The sequence below is a fragment of the Triplophysa rosa genome, linkage group LG18 (assembly GCF_024868665.1).
Source record: "Triplophysa rosa linkage group LG18, Trosa_1v2, whole genome shotgun sequence".
Taxonomy (NCBI): Eukaryota; Metazoa; Chordata; class Actinopteri; order Cypriniformes; family Nemacheilidae; genus Triplophysa; species Triplophysa rosa.
In genome coordinates this window covers 13,176,341-13,195,714 of record NC_079907.1, presented here as the reverse complement: position 1 = coordinate 13,195,714, position 19,374 = coordinate 13,176,341, and the positions used below count along the sequence as shown (strand labels likewise).

General features: G+C 38.7%; 1 protein-coding gene across 1 annotated transcript in view; it reads left to right on the top strand.

Moving 5' to 3' along the window:
• The window catches only part of shisa9a (shisa family member 9a), a 39,359-nt gene extending 22,348 nt beyond the window's left edge, over positions 1-17,011 (top strand). The window contains exons 3-4 of the mRNA XM_057359019.1: positions 4,650-4,775; positions 13,221-17,011. Of these exons, the coding sequence (XP_057215002.1) occupies positions 4,650-4,775; positions 13,221-13,624 (530 nt within the window). The 3' untranslated portion in view covers positions 13,625-17,011. The remainder of the gene's footprint in view (positions 1-4,649; positions 4,776-13,220) is intronic.
• Positions 17,012-19,374: the final 2,363 nt, after the last annotated feature.

Here is a 19,374-nt window from a genome sequence, read left to right as displayed (position 1 = left end):
CACATTTTTTATTTATTGTTTCCACTAATGTCAAAGTGTACCTTTTTGCTGTTTAATGACATTGCATCAGCAGAAACCACTTCTTCTCACTTTGAATGCCCGGCTGGCATTATTGTAATTCAAACTCATCATCGACGTGATCTGAAATATACAGTGTCTTATCTGCTGTCTGACTTTCAGTTTTTGAAATGCAACAAAATGCTGACATTTGTGGGGTGTTGGTAATGACTCTGTGTGGATTTCTGTGGCGCTCTCTCATGAGAGGCATCCTGCATGTCTAATGAGCACTGGTGAACAAATAAGCATATGGAGTGGTGGATAATGAGGACATCAGTGTTTATAACACCAAGCAGTCCAATCTCACACTTTCTTACAGTTGGCACACTTCATATGTTTAATATGAATTGCACTGTACATTGTGTTGTTTGTGTAATATTGTGAACCCTATTGATTTCATTTCATGTTGCTCATGAAAGTTCTTCTGCACATTTTCATTCATGTCTGGTTCAGCGTCAGTGCAGAAAGAGCTCATTATTTCGCTTCTCTTGGCATGCAGAGTGGAGTAGATGTAAGCAGGAAGCAAGAGGTCTTACTGTGCACTTGCCCAGCACTAAACACAAAATCTTTATCAGTCACGACATCATCTGTGATTTACAATGGAAAAACCTTAACAATCTTAACATCTCTCAAACGCAACATACATGCTTGTTCGCCTGCAACATGAAATATCTTATAGATTTATTTAACGGAATTGTTCTCTTATTTTCTGTTATTCAGATTTTCCAAAATGTAAAAAAACAGAAGTTTACAGTTTTTTTTACAAAAACTTTTTTATGTATTTTTGAAATACGTTAAAAACCGCAAAATTACAGAAAAAGACCGTAAATGTGCAAGATAAACGGGGAAAGCTATTTATTATATATCCTAATATCCTGTAATTTTATAGGAAAAAAATGTTATTTTACGGTATATTTCTTACTGATTTTTTACACCGTGTTATACTCATCCTATTGTACTAATGTACAGTCTATAGACCACTTTGCAAAATGTAAATGCTGGTCGAGAAGCACTTCCGGTTTCATTTTTATGTAATATTATATAAATCTTACATACTGTGTATAATTTAATCATTTAACATTTTGATTCGGTTATAAATTGTCATGGTCCTGCCTTCTTGTTCATGAGTTTCTAGTCTTGGGGCAGGATCGTGACAGATCCCTTATGTTTAGTGTGAGAAAGTCATGGGGTGTTTATCTTTTGACATCCCATGTGCTTTTGTAACGGAGGCCAGCTAGTGAGCTGTGCAGTGTGTAAACCTCACTCCCCGACCAACAGAGACGCTCTAGCGACAGACGCTAGAGACTGCGGTCTTTAGCCTCCTCGTTAGAGCGCCCATCTCCCATCCGGACCGATGCCGGTTCGAGGCCCGCGCAGAGCGGGGCGAGTAGGACCGGTTACACTTTCTCGTGTCTTGTCATTGGCCCCGCCCCTCTCGTTTCCTGTATCACTTCCCGGCTGTGTTTCATTACCCTCACCTGCCCTGTGTTATTATCCCTCGTTTGTATTCCCCTTTAAATAGCCCTCATGTTTCATTGTCTTGTTGCTCGTGCATTGCGTTCTATGTTTTGATGTATCCTGTGCTTACCTGTTTCTCCCATGCTCGTGTTCCTGTTTGGATTGTCTCGTCAAGTCTAGTAAGTGTTTAGTTTAGTTTGTCAAGTGATGTTTAGCTTAGTTTAGTGTGAGTCAGTCTACGTCCTGTTTATTATCCTGTTTGTTCAGTTATACCCCATCGTGGGTTTTTGTTTCGTTTTTGTGTTTGAATAAATATCCCCTTTTTGTTAACCCCTAAACTGCTGCCTGCAATTGGGTTCTTCTTTCCACGGATTCCATGACAATAAATGTTCTGTTGATTGTATTATGGTCAAATGTTTGTGTAGTGTTAAAAAACTCAAGCAGGAAGTTCTTCTTTACCAGCGTTAGACCAGCAATCAGCATTGTTTATGTCTTCCGAAGTGGTCTATATATAGGAAGTACACTATATTCATGTACTGAACAAGACACATTTTTTTCTTTGAATTGATTTATTTTTAACATAATTCCTTAGTTACATTTGTGCATAGTCCATAGTTTTGATCCGTGTACTAGTATAAAAATATTATTATAAAAAGTATAATCATTATTATTATTATTATATGTACTGTTATAAAAACAGGGCTGGGTCTAGGGAGGGCTAGGGGGCATCCTTGTGACCCCAAATTAATCACAGAAACATTTAAAATTATGCGTGCAATAACCTTTGATGTGCCTCTAAACTTTTGAACGTCTATCACTTGTCTGCAGCAGTTTCCAGTCACTCCTCTCATTTAAAATCAATTGTGACATTACAAGTAACTTTTTTTCTAGCAGCTCCCTTATTCCAATAATCCCGTCCCACTTCTGTGCACACAAAAGCCTCCTCACAAACCAAACATGGGGGTGGCTGTCATGTTACTAAAATCCATAAACAACCCAGTCCGTCACAGCAGACCACAACGCCGTCCATTACAAATCTAGACGTTATCCATGTAAAATCAGCCTTCTACTCAGCGGTACTGTAGATAACACTCATAAATGTGTTTGTATGTTTCTTGTTTAGCTGTCTACTGGAGATAGGTATTTAACAACACAATAAAAACACTGAACTTCCATCGATTGCAAACATTGAGCTCGCTTTAGCATGTGGGTGGTAGAAACCATACAAGAGACTGGCTGCATTCACAGCAAACAGAGCACAAATGGTTGCGTTGCCATGACGAGAGATATAGCACGAGAAGAAGATGGTGTAAAGACAATTTGCAACCAAACACTTGGGAGGAAGTTCTCCCGGTGGAGATGAGTCAGCTTCTTACACAAAACAAAACAAACACTGAGATACCCAGGAAATTGAATAGAGCCGAGCATGGGATCACTCCCACCTATCTGCTACTTCTGTCAAATATTCAAGAGAGTAGGACGCAAAATCTGTGGTGTACAAAATGAACAGCATGTATGGTTAACGGGAACGTTATGGCAGCCCCAAAAATGTAACAAATGTTCATGAAAAGAGAGGTGCTTATGTATTTTTGTTGTTGTAATGGTTAATTCAACTCTCAATTTCCATATGTGTTTTGAATCCACAAACATGAGAAAACTAAAGTAACACCATTCATTTATGTAAAAACCGTTGCTCCAAGTTTAGTTTATTTTATGCCAACGTTTCTGTTCAGTGAAATCAAATCAAATATTGACCTAAAATTATTGGAAAAACTTAACTAATGGAAAAATTGAAATAAATCATAAAATGACAAAAGCATATGACAAATTGGTAAACTTTACCTAAAATGAAGATAAAAACAAAAAATGTAACAATAAAAGCAAATTTAAAATATTAATAAAACAAAGCTATACTAACTCTGTGTTGCTTTTCCATATTTTGACCTTTGACCATAAATGCTAGAATTTTATATCTTTTTTAAGTTTATTTTTTATTTTGAAATTACAAAATGTGAAATTGAAGTAAAATAACACTAACTGAGAGTATAACTCTTTCTTTCTTTCTTTCTTTCTTTCTTTCTTTCTTTCTTTCTTTCTTTCTTTCTTTCTTTCTTTCTTTCTTTCTTTCTTTCTTTCTTCCTTCCTTCCTTCCTTCCTTCCTTCCTTCCTTCCTTCCTTCCTTCCTTCCTTCCTTCCTTCCTTCCTTCCTTCCTTCCTTTCTTTCTTTCTTGAAGAGTGTGAGTATCATAGTGTAAGTATTACTGGGTCAAAGAAATCTTGCCGATTCTGGCAAATCATCTTTTCTTTAATACTTTGTTTATTGCCACTTATAGCAAATATACATTTTGCAACAAGAAACATTTTCTTTTCCATGCACAGAATTTTGACCAACATACACATACTGTAGTCTGAATTCTATAAAGTCGATAATAACATTTTCCAAACACTTTGGCAGAACAAAGCAAAATGATTGATCATATCTGAGAAAATCCTGCCGAAACATAAAAACCCTTACTTACTAATGTGCATACAGTAATGTGTAGTGTTTTTCCAGAAGCGCCGTTGAGCACTAATCTGTGTTCTGTCTGCTGTGCTGTGACTCGTTGCATGGCTCTCAGTACAGACGTGTGTCAGCAACCCCGCTGCAGGGCTAAGTGATTAATTAGTCACAACAGGAGCTCGACGCTGACAGCTCCACTACGCAGGTTACACCTCTTTCATCGTCATTCACCGTTGACAATTCATCTCTATGAACCAGAGGGAGTCAAAGAAGAAAATCAATGGGACCTCTTGTATATACATATCATTACTTATTCTGTGTGTATCACTTTGCAAGAGGGAGATTGAGCCCGGTTGTGACATTTGTCGCGTACACATCAAAAAGGAGTATTATAAAAAACTGTTGATTCAAATGTATACCTTGAATGCTCTGTGGGTCTCTTTGGATTAATGTGTCTGCAAAATATGTAAACGTAATGTTGGTACTGGTATCTGTGTCTACCATTAGTGGGAATTGAATCCACATTGCAGTTAGTCAGCAGATATGTGAGACGTATTAGGGATGATTAATAAAATGTTGTAGATTAAGTGAAAATAACAAGCCACTCTTTATCAATATTTTGTTTTGTTTGCAGAAGGCGGCCAAATAAACAACATGATGCAAACCCACCCGTATCCAGCTCTCAGCCAGCTGTCCCATGTCTATGAACAACAGCAACCAGGAAAAGATTTCAACAAATATGCGTCGCTGAAGGCTGTGGGTAAGCATACAGTATATAGTTCAAATGATCATTTTTAGCACGTCAGCGTTATACTCTCATGTGGATCTTTCCTGTGCTAAACTCATAAATTATTCCGCTTATTGAACGTAGCATTTACTGCAGAATATATTCCAGATGATTAATGTGTCTCAGAAGAAGAGGTTTTGAGAGGAAAAACTGTATTATTATCGCTTGCTCAGTATTGAAGGAGCCACTGTACTGCATTACAGTTGACATAAAGTCACTTGGGAGTTTTCAGAAATATCTCGTTAGCTTTTTAGCCCAGCAGTAAATAGGACTGTCTGTGTGAGTTATGCCCAAGAGTACGGTCCAAACATATTCAGGATGATTACAGAACATTGGAAACAAAAAGTTTTATGTTTTAAATGAGTGGTTACAGCAGTTTCAAATGTCTTTTGAGCAATTTCTTGTTATTCTGTTAATTTTAAGTTTCCAATGACCTGCTGAAATCATACTAACTACAACTTTTAATGTAGCATACATACCAACATTTTATGTACTGTAGCTCAAATGTAAAGCATTGTACTATACAGGCATGTGATCAGCCAAGGACAAAAAAGAAGGAAGACTGCATGCACCCTCATCCAACCACCCCCTCCAAAAAATACACGAAAATGATTGTTAATGTTAATAATTAACGGTGACCCTGGACAACAAAACCAGTCTTATGGGTCAATTTTTCAAAAGTGAGATTTACATAATGCATAATCCATGCTTTCCATTGATGTAGGGTTTGTTAGGATAGGACGATATTTGGCCAAGATACAACTATTTGAAACTCTGGAATCTGTGGGTGCAAAAAAATCTAAATATTGAGAAAATAGCCTTTGAAGTTGTTAATCAGAGGCGCTGTAGCAGGCCGTTGCTAGAAACAGGTTTGTTTTAATGCTCTCAATGGGTCTACCGCTGTAATGACGTTGTGGAGAGCATATGAAAGCTGAAATTCTAAGCTTTAGAAAGATACCAAACTTGAGTGGGTAATTCCCAAAGAGCGGGCAGCAGCGAGTGATGTTTGTAGGTATGTTTCTGGCCCTTTTTGTTAGCGAATTTGCTGCATATACTCACAAAAATAACGTTTTTATATAGTTACCGCACAAAATTTATAAAATATCTTCTTGGAACATGATCTTTACTTAAAATCCTAATGATTTTTGGCATAAAAGAAAAATATATAATTTTGACCCACACAATGTTTTGTTGGCTTTTGCCACAAATATTCCCGTGCTACTTAAGACTGGTTTTGTGGTCCAAGGTCACAAATGTTACATCATTAAAAAACATAAACACAAAAATAGATATTTATCACTTAGCAACACAAATACAAACCAATTCAGGCAATTTTGGTGTTAAAATGTCACCTAAACAATGTTTAATCAAATACGTTAATGCTTTTGCAAATATCTTATTATAATATCAAATAAGATTAACAAATGGCATCCTTTGAGAAGTTTACTTACGTTTAATTTTATTGTCATCAGCAAAAACTCATACATCAGCAATAAAGACATTTCCAAACATATGACCAAAACTAACAAAAAATCACAGTCCAACTCCCGAAATCAGGTGACTACGTGGCCTGAAAGGTGTAAAAAACATTGTCTCTCGGGAATAAAAATTTAGAAATGTACCAGGGGTGCATTCAAAATTAAATTTCCGGTCGATTTGTTCAGCGGCCTCTAATTAGTATAGAAACATGTCTTTTGCATCCATATGTCAAAAAACATTAAGTGCACCCCCCCAAACATGTCACCAAAACTGCCTCTAAACACTCACCTTGGCCATACCATCGTCCATCCACCAATAAATATATACCAAGTTTTAAAAAGGAGTTATTGCAATTCAAAGTGCCAGGGGGTGCAAACTTCATTTTAATGTATATTTTCCTAACCCTAACTAACTTGTCTAGCGTAGCACAGCCCCCTCTTCTCCATGGTTGTTAGGTTGTCCCCTCTGGTGGAAGTTACACAGGCTTGAATTGAGGGAGTCTCTGTTGGCTTTGTGAGTTTGACGTAATCCTACCAATTCCACTTCGCCTTCTGGTTACGGTTCACGTTCCAGTACTTCATACGTAGAAAGTACTCAAACGAAGCAAACCCAGCTCGACGCAATGGTAGACGTCAACACTAGCAGCAGAGACAATCTCAACGGCCCTTCTGAAAATATTGGTATAGCCGAATCCCTTGCTACCGACCAGCTCTCTTGCAAACTGCGTAACAGATCTGAGTTCCGTAACGGATCTGAAATCCACAAGTTTTCCAATGGGCATGTCAGTCCCTTTGAGCATCTGCACCAGCCACCATTCGTTTCATTTGCATAAATCACCCAACAACACCAGCATCACAGCTTTGCCTATGACCGGAGGACTCGATTGCACACATTCGGTGACTGGTTACACTCTCAACACTCTGACTTGCTGACTCTCGTCCCTAATCCAGGTGCTCAAGGGAGGTGGGTTAGATGGGTGGAATTGACTTCCAGACTGATGGCATAGGGTCTCGAGGAGTGAAACACCAGGCATCCAAAGAACATCTCCTCCAGTGCCAACTCATACTGGAACGCTTTCCAACTATTTTTGAAGCCACCCGGGCCTTTTATTCTCCTGCAAAAGATCGCTGAGAGTCTCACAAAGGTAACTTGACACTGAATGCACAATGTTGTGCAAGCCAAAACCGTCCTCCTAACCGCTTCAAAGCCTCTGGGGGAGGGCTCTGAGCCTCTGTGCAAACTCCTTGAAGACGGCGTTGAACATGTTGAGAACCTTGGCCTTCACAGCCGCTATAGATGTGTTATAGATGGGACTGGGTTCTTTCAAACCTAATGGCATACAGATGAAGTTCAGAAATTACCCCCCGTCATCAAAGGCCAAGACGCACCCAAAGCTTTTACGGACAGCACTGAGCCCAGTTCACTGTACTCATGGAGTGGCAGGTGCTTCTTCAAAAAGTTGGACAGCAACACAGGGAAAATAGGAAGTTCTTCAATCCTGAGAAACTCTTCCACACTGGCAGAACTCTGAAAGGCACTCACAAGATATGAATATTCTCAACTGACACATCGTAAAAGTCATCCATGGTTTCCTGAAACACAAGAAATAAGACTTAACACAAATGTAAAACACAAACTATTTACTATACCCAGAACCTTACTAACACCTAAAGTTAGTGTGGAAAAGTGCAAGACACCAAAAACGAACCGACGCGTGTCACGTGCTCTGTGAACAAATAACGTCGAAAACACGTGCGGCCATCGAGACATACTACACAGATGCTCCATGCACCAAAGTGAACGCACCAACCTGAAACGCACAGAAAAAAACGGCACTCTAGCATGGCACTAACTTCTGCGATGCGAGAGACTGGGTTTCTTGGAGTGCAAACGTTTTATTAAACAATCATTGAACACAAAAAGTAAAGAATGCTGTGGCCTCAAGACATTTTTATACACAGCCACTAGATGGCGCAGCTACGTAATTCATACAGTGCTATCACCATTATTCTGCATGTAATAAAGCTATTTCAAAACGCTGGATGTTGCGGTTTCCAACTTGGTCTCATAGGAAATACGTACCTCTGTACACTTTTTGCAGCGCCACAAAATACGTACCATCAGGTACATATTGCTACAGTTTTGAGACACAGAAGTCCACAGGGGGCACTAAAGAGAAGAACTGTATTGGTCGCTAGAGAATGCATGTCAGTGTCACGATTTGCCTTATTATTTGTACTTTAATAGATATTTTAGAGAATCTAACACCATTTCTACCCTAAAGCTAAAGCTAAAACTGCCCACTTCCCAACCACATAAACACGCAACAAGGAAATTGTCACAGTTGTGTTTTGTTCTGTTTTGGTTTAGTTCTATGTTGTAGTTTGTAGTTTGCCTGTGTTCCCTCCTTTGTTCCTATGGTTGTTAATTAGTCCTGCACCTGTTTCTGTTCTATCTGATTATGTTTGCCCCTGTATTTAAGTACTGTGTTTTGCTCCATTCCTTTGTCCAGTATTGTTTTGATTACGTATGGTTTATGTTCCTATTTTCATTCCTGTGGATTTATTAAAACAACTCTTTTGGAATTCTGCTCCTTGTCGTGCGCTGTTTATATCCGTTACACGTTAAAGAATACCGGACCTAGAAACATTTTTTTTGCCTACATTTTTTCTCTGTTTCACTTTTGTCTTGTTTTTGTTCCCTCTCCCGGAATGGACTTACCCGCAATTCAGCTCCTCTGCCTGGAGTGCATCTGGCGTGCCTTACCTATTTCCCTGACCGTTCGCTCTGTGTTTTTTTTTTGTCAGCCTGAGTGAGCAGTGTAAGACACGCCTGCCAGCAGACGGTCCCCGAGAGAACGTCACAGCATTTGTGGAGTGGGTGCTGGAGAGAAATGGACTGTTTTTCTCCGTCTGTCCTGTGGAGGACATCTCCAGCCCCACTCCCGAACCAGAGACCAGCCAGCCATCACCCGGTTCCACCTTGGCCCTCAGGATCCTCAGTGTCACCCTAGCGCTCCGTCTGCTCGTCTCCATCCTGGGCTCCTCCTCTAACGGCTCCATCTCCGTTAGTCGGGCCCAAGGTATCGTCAGCCCTTCCTCCACCATGGCTCCTCCCCCTGGTGACTCCACCATGGGCTGCTGTCCTGGCTGGTCTCTGGACCTCTATCAGGCTCCTCCTGCTCCGGGCTCCTCCCACCATCATCACCACACTGGCTCCATGGACTGTTCGCTTTCCCTTTTGCCTTCCCCCTGCCTGCCTCTTGTCCACCTCCTGAGCCTCCGCCCTCCCTCCTCTGTTGGACTTTGTTGGCATGAGGACGCGCTGTTCCGGGAGGGGGCGAACTGTCACAGTTGTGTTTTGTTCTGTTTTGGATTCCTTTGTCGGGTATTGTTTCGATTACGTGTGGTTTATGTTCCTGTGGATTTATTAAAACAACTATTTTGGAATTCTGCTCCTTGTCGTGCGTTGTTTATACCCGCTACACGTTACAGAAATAGAAGTCAGTTATGGGTATTTATTGACCAAAAACAGTATAAAAGCATTACAAACAGGTCGCATTGCGTTTCGAGTGGCAATTTTTTTATTTTGTCACTGCCTGCAGCCGGTCCAGATCAGAGTTTTATGGCCGACGGAGAAGGGGATTGCTTTTGCTTCTGATCTTCGGCCTCGGAACACTTGGAATATTTGCACTTTTTGAATAAACAGCATATGTATCCGTATCTTCCTATTATGTGTTCTGTTTCATATTGTATAATATACGATTTAGGGGCGGGTTACATGCTCAAATAAATACGTCTAAGGCCCGATTCACATTTCGCGTCTAAAACCGCAAGGAAAACGTGAGCCGCGCCTCTTTCTCTCTTCAAATGACCCGCGAAAGTTTAACTATTTCCATCTCGATGCGGCGTCGCCCCCCCTATTTGTGTGCGCCTGCCGCGCGTCTACATTTAAAATAACGAACATGCGAACGGAAAAGACGCGAAATGTGAATCGGGCCTAAATAGTGTGTACGAAATAATAAACGTACACAAAATACGACGTCTTATTAAATTCAAAATCATTACACCCCAATATAATATAATATAATGTTGTTAACGTTATTCTTGTTGGAAATTGTGTTACCGGGTTGCAAAATGCACCTGATGGTACGTATTTTGTGGCGCTGTAAAAAGTGTACAGAGGCACGTATTTGCTATCAGACCAGGTTGGCAGTTTAATTTGATTTAAATTTATGTAATTAGTACAGCCTTCATTCCAACGTGATTTACAGAGGAGGACTAGATCAACCATTTGTATTTCAAGCCATTAAATCGCGGCATTGCTATTTCACTAGTTTAGTCTCTGTATATATAATGTTTCTCGAAATGCTCACCTCAAATATTCTCAATCACCATGACATTACTCCTAAAACCGAGCAAGATTATCACTGGCACACATACTGTAATTTATGCTGTAAAGTCACATTAAGCTTACTGTACATCCCTGCCCTTACAAGGCCAGCTAAATGCCCTAACTTTCTCTCATCAGTGATGACATACTATGAGATAATTAAGCAGAGAATAAAATGACTCTCTGGGGGCCTGGTTATAATTTTTTCCTTTTCCTTACCGCTGATAAGTCCCAGTTCTACCAATCGATATGTCTCTCAGTTCCCAAATACCTCTTTAAGGTCACAGAATTGGATTTCCAGCCAACACAGAGAAGTTGCCCTAACTAATGAAGGCTTTTACCAATCTGTCCTATAACCAAACACACGTCACCTGTTCCTTTGAGATGACACTGACTCCATGTGTGGAGGCACAAGCTGATAGATTTTTGAACAGCGTCTTGGGCAGCAGATACAAAACCTCAGATTCATTTTGATTATGGTTCCTGAGGATATGCACTCTTGAGCACTGTAATTGATTTACCTGTCTGTTGTGATGATCAGTGTATCTGATACAGGGGGCTGTGCACCAGCGTAAAAATGTCTGCACACTCGATGTCTCACTCCCCTCCCACGGGGGGCAGACAAGCGATAAATAAGATGTATCATAGCACCACAGACCAATCTCGTTTTAAGTGTAAAAAGTTTATCTCCAAGGTCGTCAAACCACACAACATCAAAAGCAGACTGAGGAAGTCACACTAGGATGCCCAGTAAACTAAGAGTAATGATTCATCCTGTAACCATGAATCACCTGGTAAAAGGACAGTCTTTCAGTCCCGGTGGAACACAATAGGCCAGGCTTTCACTGCCCACAGATTCTGACTATTACTATTGCACTTTGAAGCAATGTCATGGACTTTGTAAGCTGATTTATGAAGGTCATGACCAAAACGATTTATCTTTATTATATTATATTATATTATATTATATAAGACATTTATATTCATTTTAATTGTATTATATAAAATAATTTTTAAAGCTGCAGTCATAAAATTTGAATGTTAAAACAAACAAAAATAATTTATTGAGCAAGTGCATAAACAACTGAAAAATCGATTAATCCCAAAAACGATTGAAAATGACTCCTTACCTAACCACAATTCACAACTCTATCCTTTTAATAATTATTTATAAATTGGGGTCACATTTCATGGGAAATATTAGTTGTTTTTAAACATGTAAATATATGTAAAGTAAATGCATTTTTGTGTTTCAAACAAATATGACAACAGAGAGACAAAAGTTAAGGATTGCAGCTATGATTTTTTTTGCTGGCTATCTATGTGTTTTATTTCAAAGGCTGCGTTTTCTGGAGATCGTATTTGTTGGCTGCATACATCATCGAGGTTTATTATTTCAGGTTCTGTCTTCTGAAGAATAACTGTTAATTTGATAATGTTATAATTGAAATGAGACAACCACGATGACGTATGTGGACGACAAACGGGAAATTCCGAGGACGCAGCCTTCGCAGTTTATTTTACATTGTCTCTCAAAACTGAAACAATTTGGCTGCTGCCCCTTAAAAAAACCTCCATTTGACATAAGCACCACACAGGCTTGCAGGTTTGCTGTCGGGTTTACAGCCTTGCATCTTTTGTGATGCAGTCATGAAACAATTTGGTGTAAAATACCCTACATGCAAAATATCAAAATCAGCATTAAATGATCTGGGTGCTTGTTAGGAAATAAACCCTGATCACCCATCAGGATCCTTGAAGTTTTTTAATAGTTTTAGTGTGGGTAGTAAGCACTGATCTATATAAATGTCTGGATTGCTCATGACATCATTTCACTGAAGCCACCGCGCCGCCATGTTGGTATGCCCAAACATTTTATTGAATTAGGGAGTTATCACATAACAATGAAACAGTACCTTACCAGTCCCCATTTTTCTAACTGAAGTCTCCCAGTACATTCTTACAACGCAAATGTCTTAGGTATGTAAAGGTTTATTTATTTAAAGTCTGAAATTTTCCCATCTCTGAGTGAGTTCATCTTCATGACAGTAGCGTTACATAACAGATCAGCAGACAGACGAGACACCAACTTATAATACCAACATATGACAAATATACTCATTCTAAATACAGATAAATATAGACTGTGTATGTTCTTAAAGTCATTAAGTTTTATTTCTTAACATTTATACCTGCCATTACAACAGGAACACTTCTGGTGGCTTCAACTCCTTCACCTGGTTTAGCGTTTTGTGCGCAATCCAGTCATTTATATCGATCAGTGGTAGGAAGTTAGAAAAAGCAATGCTGAAGCCCCACCCCTAACCTCATACTTAAACATAACCATCCCTGGTGCAAAAGCAAATCATACTAAAGCATATGAATGAGATCACACAAATTAGCAACAGTGTAAAAAATTGTAACATTCCAGCAGCTGGGGCGCACTTTTTGTAAAGTATTACATGTTTTCCATATGACAATTTTCTACACAAATGCAATTTCCCACATTCTCATCTAATTCATTCTTCCTTTCTACCTTGCTGGCAGCGGCCAAAGCAAACGGAGACTTTCTCAACAAGCAACACCGTCACCTGGTCGAGATGGCGGCTAAGGGAACTCTGCCCCTCCATCCAGTGAGAATGGAGCATGTGGAGCCCACAGCCTCTTACGTCACCGAGGTCCCATGCCTGAAACAAAACGGACAGAAGCCCAAAAGCAGTAAACCCAGTGTGCCCCATCCTGCAATGGCCTACAGCTCCAATACCATTGCCAACCCCGGTATGCTGAGGAACTGGGAGGCCACAGAGACAATGGGTAGGCGCAAAACCTATGGAACTAGGAAGCTGTGCACGGTACAGCAGGTTCACGAGCTACACACTGCCCGCAGTCATCATTACCTACCCACGCAACCCTACTTTGTAACCAACAGTAAGACAGAAGTCACTGTGTGAAAAGCAGAGAGCCGAACACGATTATCATCATGACTCTCTGCACTGCCCCCTAGTGGACCGGAGGCCCCACGGGGTGAATATGTCATGCTACGACTGGCACCAGAGACAACATCAGCTGACTGAGGCCAGGAACATTTGGAAATGTTCACTATTTATTTACACTGTAACGATGTTTGTGTTCCGTCGACGACAAGGTAAAGAGCAAAACAGAATCAAATTGGCACAAGAAAATATAAAACAAGCAATAAGATCTAATAAAGTTACTGTATGGGCAGAGAATGGCTATGACGAGATAAGACAACAGAAATAAAACATTCCACATTATTGATTTCAGATATTAAAGGGCTGGAGTGGAGTATGAAATACAAGGTGACGATCTTATCCAAAATAATAAAGAGTGAACGGATCAGGTGCAGATATTGATTTGATGACAGGAACCTTGTTTTTAAAGGGGATATAACAGACACTGGAGTGAAACACAATGAAGTGGGCTGTGCCTTTAACAGTATAAAGCAACTAACAACTAAAGGCTTGAAAGATATTTGAGTCTTGAGACAGAAGAGTGTGCCACGAGGTAGCATTGTCATGACACAAGCAACACTGTTAAAAGGACACAGAAGCTTGGTCTTTGAAAATGATCTTTGAAATACAGTATGTTTTTGGTCTTTTTTCGCATAAATTTGACATTGATTTCATACTTGTACTCTCAAACACATAAGAGCATGTTGAAATATTTGTCAAAAACGTTTCTTAACATCAGTGTATCTGCAACTTAGTTGCTGCCACATTTGTTTTGCTAGGTTTTTGCACTTGTGTGGTACGGAAGCTACTTTTTTATTTATCTATTATTTATTTACCAGACAGATGAGACTTATGGCGAGAAACTATATGTTTATATATATTTATACCTTTGCCAGTATATGTATGCACACTATACAGTACATTGTGCCAAGAAGTAGCTGGTTGAAGTCGTTGTGTTCCGTTATGATTTAGCTTATTTTCTGTTTTATTAACTAGTGTGTGAGAGAAAATGTTTCTGTTGCTTCATCATGATATAATGGAGTTTAGCTCTGGTAATGAATATGTACTTTAAAGAACTGGAATAAAATGAGCTTTTTTTTCCATATTCTCTTCATGTTTTTTCCTTCCATCGCCGTCTTTGATGTTAACAAAACGTTTCATTGTGAGAGTTTCGTAAACAGGTCGATGAAGTTTGTTGTATCCAATTGAGTTAATTCAGCAATGCGTAAACCTGGAAATATCAGCCCAAAGAACTCGAACCCCGTGTTCAGTGTGCAGGGGAGCCAAATCATGTGGAATAACCGAAGTCTAGGATAAATCCTGGCAATGTCACCGTCTGGTGAAATGTCTGGCTCGTGATCTGCTGTGTGTTGTGTGCATGTCATGGTGAAACAGTATGCGAGGGCTTGCTTGGTTTTGCATCATGGGATATGAAATTTGAATTGTTCATCTTTGTTTTTATTTTATCACATCATTCACTATACCACAGAGAAGCATGAAAAAGTCTAGATTATGAAACTAAAAGTCTAACTAAAATTTTTTAAAGGTCCCATAACTCTAAATCTCCTGAAGTTGTAGTCCATCAAAGGCTGTTGTTGTGTTTTTTGTTCTCCTGCAATTCAGAGAAAGTCCCATATGAGGGTCTTTGATTGATTTGATTCAGGCACTTTGCGCAAGAAAATCCAATCCTCAGTTGCACGCATTCACCTCTGAACAGGTGCCTGGAAACAGGGATTGAATGAGCTTGATTCTGTGGGGGCCTTGTTGAGATGCCAGAAATCAAAGTTCTGCTCGGCAATATAAGCAAGTGACCTAGTTAACAGAATCAGCACTGGTCTGTTCAGCATACAAGCAAAATGGTTTAAGAGACTGGGTGTCAATTGGAGCTGAGGTTTCAGACCTTTTAGAACCTGGTATTAACAGCAAAAGTCCATAACTTTAACCCTGGCTTCATTTTCAAATGACTTTTTAAGTTATTAAAGACAAATGTCTAACCTTATTTGAGTAAATGCAATAATGGCAATCATTGCAACATAATGGTTTTAGAGTCCGTTTTTTTAATCAGGTCCAGTTATTCGGAGTATCTTAAAATAGTATGTATTATAATGTTTGCTGGGTTAAATTGTTTATTATTAAACCGTTTTTCTCATTTTAGTCACCCTGGTGTCATTTTAAACGTGTATGTGATTCTTTCTTCTGTGGAACACAAAAGAAGATATTTTGAGAAATGGTTTTCAGTGGTTTTGTGTCTATTCAATGGAAGTCAATGCATGTCAATGTTGTTAATATCTTCTTTTGTGTTCTGCAAAAGAAAGTCATAGAGGTTTGGCGTGAGGGTGGGTAAATGATGAATTTTCATTTTTAGGTCATTTTAAAACATCGAATGATCACATTTAATTCAAAAACATAACAGAGGATTTACACTTATTTGTTTAGCAGATGCTGTTATCCAATTGTGGAATACATAACAACATAGTACTGTCTCTAAAAAAAGTCAACATGTTCTCACAGATGAGATGTATCTTCAGATTCTTTGCCGATCAAACAATCAAATGCATGCATATTATTCCAAATTCAGTCATTTGAGATACGATTATTTCTTATATTCATAGGTATTATGCCATGGCTATATAGTCAGAAATCTCAAATTATGTGCACAAGCTAATTTTAATTCAAATTAGAAATGAGGTTGAGAAATGCTATTGACTGTGATTAATGGATTGTGACAGATATACATCTGATTGTTAGAAGGTTATGATTCATTTGAAGTTAGAAAATGATCATTTGGACCTCTTCTGAATAAACTAATCAGATCAAGGGCTTATCTTTTCTTTTCATACTCCAGTATTGCCGCTTGTTCTTATCTAGGGTAACTGCAATTAAATTTCTTTACAGTTTATTGGGATTATTAGGTTAATTTATGACAATGTGGCAGATAAGATAACTTTACAACAGTTGTGTATATACAATTTGTGTGCAATGTGTTTGTTTACATGCATGTATTAAAAATACACAAAACCAACCCCCAAATCTCAAGGAATATGTTTATTTTATTGTTCTATGATTTTTCGACCATTTACATTAGATTGGGGTGTTTTCATGACAAATGCTGTGATTATGTTTTCATGACAAATGCTGTGATTATTGCTAAAAGCAAATTTATTTTTATTTCAAAATTATATGTTAAATGTTATGTTCTCCAAAGAGATTTATTTATTAACAAAAATTATGTCAAATTGAGGAATTTTAGGAAAAATGTTAAATGTTTATCAAACATATTCTATACAGTATACCGTATGAGTTGACATTGCATTTGAGTGACCAACATTGATCTTAATCTTATCATAGGTTTACACATGAATTAAAATGCCATTTTGCTTCACCTTTGTCTCTGTCATTATTTCCGCTCTAGAGTTTTTTGGCATTTAGGGCTTATCCTCTGTCTCCTGCTGTATGTTTATGTTTCTGAAAAACAATCCTTTATAAAGGTATTGTTGAACTATCCCAGCCTCATCTGACCTTTGTGTTTCATATAAAAAGTCTGGTTCTTTTAAACACACCTTAAATGTGTCTAGCAGCCCCCCATAAAAAGGACACCGGTTATAAACCACTAGATTTTTCCAAGCATTAGTTTCATGCTTTGTCCTGCTAGCCATCCTCATGTGAGTTTGCCAAAACATCAACCAAAGGGACCAGAACTTGTCTGCTTAAATTCCATCAGCACCTTTTTCATTTATACTGTTGAAAATGAGAAACCAGAACCCAATTAACTGCACAAAACAAAACCACTGATGCAATCTCTCATGTCAGAACAGAGGCTGCTGTGCTCACTTCTGCATCTCATTCTCTACGTTCAAGACAAATATTTACCCTAGTGACTTATTTTCTGTCCAAGTTGTAGTTTTTTTTGGATCACAGAGATGATCTCACACACACGCCAGCCCGTTGGTTGGTCTACGGGCATGATTACTGAATGCTATTGAGTTTGCAGAGTTTAAAGTGCCTGTCAAGTTGAGAGTCACCAAAATGAAATTCTCAAATCTTATCCACGACCGATGTGAATATTTAGTACAAGGTACACTTTTACTCCACTGTTTCTCACCTAACTCAAATTACTAATGTCCTGGTTGGTCATGTAGTAAAAACCTTGCATTTGCACAAGAGTTTCTTTCATTTTATCTGAAACAAAGCATTAGCAAAACTGTAAAAAAATACCGTAAAATAACGGTTTTATCATGTTCTTGTAAACTTGCAGTGTTTTTCTGTTATTTTACAAGTTTTTTACTGTATTTCCAAAATATGTGAAAAGTCTGTAAAAAACGTAATATTCTGTAAAATTACAGTCTTTTACATTATGAAACATTAGAGTTAACATTATGAAAAACTCTCAAAATATCAGTAAAATTCTGTAAAATTGCTTTTTTTTGTCAGTAAGATGAGCTCAGATTTTGATCGCAGAAATGACCCTGATCAGTTATGGCTGCCTATTGGCTCAGCATGTGTTTATTTTGTCTAAATTTTTAATTGTCGGTCCATGTAAATGTGTGTCCTTGGTCTTAACATTATATCACTACAAGTTACACATGTGTCTCTGTCATTTTAAAATTATATATAAGCCGTGACAGGTCGTAAGACAGGTCATCAGGAAGGACTTGAACTGTAAAATATTCATAGCAGTCTTTTCTCTCCGTTGTGAGATATCCAGTGCTGTAATTAAGACCCGGGTGGCAGTTTTGGAAATTCTAATAATACCTTTTTGTTACTGTCAGGATCCCTTTCGGTTCATTTGCGCTTCTGAATAATATTATGATGAAATTATGACAGGTGAGCACTCGGCGGAAATGAAACTCGCAAGGGCAATTTTAACGTCTTTAGATCTAACAATTAGGTTTTCACAAAACCCATTCTCGTTTAATGAACGTTTGAAGGAAGAGGGATTTTTTCCATAAAGAAAAGCTAGGTCACGTAAGATGCCACAAGCGCCTTTTAATAAGCTTCCACCGTGTGGTTTCAGGAATATTTCTCAATGGCAATCATGCGTAATTTACTGCTTATTCTGCAGGTTTGTTGCGAAGTCGGCAGTCTGTTGGTGGTCACTTTGACAAATTTAGGAAAACTGCGAGAACTAGACCCCCAAAGCCTTGATGAAACCCAGCCGTTGCCAAGGCAACAGAACTTGAGCCGCCTGCTTACAAATCTCTTTGTATGTTTCCACGGCAACAACAGTAGATGTGTGGAGAGGGGGTGGCTGTATGGAGGAGTGTGTGAGTGGGAGTGCTGTGTGCATTGTTTATGCACTGGAATTCACTGGTGTGAATCTCTCATATACAACCGACAGCACTCAGCAGTTTCAACTTGTCCAAACTAAGCTAAACGATACAGGAGATATCACACAAGATTAAGTTTTTGTTTATATTAGATCTGTTGCGGGGAGTTAAACTTGTTTATAGCCTTTATAGCCCACTTAACACAGTTGGTTATCCATATTCATTTGCACCTTTCAAAACAGCACAAACGTTTGCAACCCTCCGTGTTAAATGGGAATTGACAGTTTCTTTTGTTAAAAAAAGAATATGTGTTTTTGTTGTGATATTTGGCAAGCTTCTGAAATGTTTTGAAGCTCGGGCAGTGCTCTACACAGCGATTCTGTTATTGTTGAAGATTTTTTTTAAACCTAGGATGAGCATCTGTTAACCATTGTAACCTCCACAGGATGAAGCAGAGCCAAA